This window comes from Austrofundulus limnaeus, unplaced genomic scaffold (genome assembly GCF_001266775.1).
Source record: "Austrofundulus limnaeus strain Quisiro unplaced genomic scaffold, Austrofundulus_limnaeus-1.0 Scaffold325, whole genome shotgun sequence".
NCBI lineage: Eukaryota > Metazoa > Chordata > Actinopteri > Cyprinodontiformes > Rivulidae > Austrofundulus > Austrofundulus limnaeus.
The window spans coordinates 293,251-296,153 of NW_013952727.1; the positions used below are offsets into that span (position 1 = coordinate 293,251).

Below are 2,903 nucleotides of genomic sequence, written 5' to 3' on the forward strand. Positions count from 1 at the left end.
CATTTTCAAATCACAGAAATGAGCCTTCAGGGACAGAAACTTGTCAGCAGCATGGCGACWAGCATTAAATCTCTGAGAGCTGTACGTCAGAGTTATGACTCACTGTAGGATGGTGTGGTGTGGGCTACTGTATGGATTTATGTCATGAGAAAGTCCTGCGCCTCTAAGCAACATACACTACAGCACTAGTTTTGGATCAAAGATCAGCTAAAAATATTAAATACAATGTTCAAATTCGGCTTTAAGAGGCCGGTTTAAACATGCTCACATTTAAACAGCTTTTTGATGGTATGTATTGTATGAAAATCATCTTTCTTTCCTTTTATTACCTGGCTTGTGATCAGTGTGAAAACAAAGCAGTTCCTTCGAACAAAACTAATCAGGTCTTTCTTATTAGCATACCTGCTTTGTCTCACTGTCCCATGTGCGAAAARCAAACCATGACAGAATCACTTACTGCCTATAAACTGTCAGATTTTAGGAAAAAAAAGTGTCACTCAAATAAGTGTAATCTTTGACAGCTCTTTCAAGTTTGACCAGCAGGTCGATTCAGTTGTCAAATCAGACTTTTTTCAGTTAGGTCTCTTAGCTGAGGCACAGCCCTGCTTCTGTTTCAGAGATCCTAAAAATGCAATTTGTGAATTTAACACAACATATTGCAGCTCCATGTACAAGAGCACAGATCATTCCTCTCTCCGTCGTCTGCAGATGGTGCAAAACGCTGCTGCTTGACTTTTCTCAGGAGCCAGAAATAATAATAATAACTTGAGCACACACAATGTTGGCTTCACTTCAGTGACTTCCTGTCTGGTACAAGACTCTTATTTGTCTGGCTCCATCTTATCTCTGGGATCTTTACAACACCATTCGTCATCTAGAACACTGAGAACAAACAACCAAATGTTTTTAAATGCTCTAAGATCTGAACTCTCAGCTGTAGGTGATCGTGTTTTGTGGAATAATTCACTTTACTACAGATGTAAAAAAAAAGCTTTAAGATGCTCTGACTTATTCTACACAACTGTATTTATCTTTTTTTTCATTTCCACATGATAATTTGAGGGATTTCCTCTTGTTTTGATATATACTGCATTTCTTTGTTTATATCAGATGGGTTGTTCGGACAGTGTCGAAGCTCCAAGCAGCACCAGGTCCAGTATCAGGTGACAGTTCCTGTGCTGAAGAGGATGCAGGAAGTCCTCAAACAGCTCATGCAACAAGGTAACAAAATATATCAAGAAGTTTGATTTAGTTTTGCATTGCTACATAAATTAACATATAAGCTAGGGGCTTTTGGTTGTAATGTTCATAAGCACGCTGGTGTGAATAAATATGAATATTTAAATAAAGTGCTTGCCATGCAGACACTGTTTTCTTCTTTTTTACACTGATTCTCAGTCTTTATGTTTTTACTTTGTTTATATCGTGTACAGGATTGTCGTGGCAAGATGACATCACTCAATACATCTTATCAAAAGAACTGAAGAGAGTTCCCCACACCACCCTTCCATCAAAACCCAACTCGTCTTCAATGTCTCCTCATTCCTCTCTGTGAGCATTTTTTACTCGCACATGTAGAAAGCAACGCTGATTTAACTGAAACAATCAAGTTTTCATAATCCTGCCTCTGTTTCCGATCGGGTTGCAGGTCCAAGCAGCACATCCCCCACCACTCCAGCTTTAAGGCAGGGTCCACAACTCCTGGAGGAAAATATATGGACTACATGATCGTTGAGCCTCCTCAGTCCCCGCTACGCATGCAGACGGCTTCTATTGATCCATATGCATATCACCAGGTAGGCACACACTCATTCTTTAACTGTGCAGAAGCTGAGGAAAATGTTTGACAAAGCTTTAGCTTCATCCACAAATGATAAAATGAGCAAACCTCAGCTAAAAAAAATCACCTGTTCAGAATTGTAGCCATAAATCTTTTTGTCATCAACCTCTAGCAGGGATAGGCAAGCCTGATCGTTGAGGGCCGTTACCCTGCATGTTTTACTTGTTTCTCTGCTCCAACACACCTAATTTGAATGGCTGGATGATTAACAGGCTTCTGCAGAACATAAAGCGGTAATTCAATCACTGAATCTGGTGTGCTGGAACAGGACAACAAGGAAAACCTGCAGGACAGTGGCCCTCGAGGACCAGGATTACTAGTGCCACTGCAGCTAAATTTAAAATAAACCTGAACAGATACAACAATCAAGCTTCATTCTGCATAGACTATAATAATAATGTGTAATGCATATCAGTCACAGCACAGATACCAGGATGATGCAGAGAGATCACTTCTGAACGCTGGAGGTGGATATGCCCGCCCCTCCTCCAGGTACCAGCCTGGTCCGAGAGAAGAGGAGCGCGACAGGCAGCTGCTGCAGGAAGCTCTGTCTCTGTACTTGGCTTCTGGGCAGCCCTCTTATCGGCACCGAGGGGCTGCTCCCATAGCTCCAGCAGGTAAATTGTTAAGAAATAAAAAAGAAAATCAAATGCTCAGAGTTGTAAAGTAACTAAGTACAAATACTTTGTTACTGTACTTAAGTAGATTTTTTGGGTATCTGTACTTTATTTGAGTAATTATTTTTTCAGCCTACTTTTTACTTCTACTCCTTACATTTTTACACAATTGTCTGTACTTTTAACTCACTACATTTTTTAAAAAGACAAGAAGTAGAAAGTTGTTGCTTTTATTTAATTTTGCTTGTTTTCGTTCCAGCTTGTTATTAAAAAAAATAATACTATCCATATAAATTGTGCCTCCTAGATAGAGTGAAATTAATTTAGTGGTTTAATGAGAAGAAAAAATATAAAATTAGACAGTATTAGTTTGTACACAAACAAATCATGTCACACTCCAGCAGGACATAATCATTAAAATAAAAGGACTGTACTTAAGAAGTATT

The 2,903-nt window shown here is 39.2% G+C and overlaps 1 protein-coding gene across 2 annotated transcripts in view; it reads left to right on the forward strand.

Annotated features, from left to right (window-relative positions):
- Positions 1 to 2,903, forward strand: part of ptprna (protein tyrosine phosphatase receptor type Na) — a 35,500-nt gene that overhangs the window by 7,091 nt on the left and 25,506 nt on the right. For both annotated transcript variants that reach the window (XM_014022323.1, XM_014022322.1), the window contains exons 3-6: positions 1,111 to 1,221; positions 1,434 to 1,551; positions 1,649 to 1,796; positions 2,256 to 2,457. In XM_014022323.1, the coding sequence (XP_013877777.1) occupies positions 1,111 to 1,221; positions 1,434 to 1,551; positions 1,649 to 1,796; positions 2,256 to 2,457 (579 nt within the window). The remainder of the gene's footprint in view (positions 1 to 1,110; positions 1,222 to 1,433; positions 1,552 to 1,648; positions 1,797 to 2,255; positions 2,458 to 2,903) is intronic.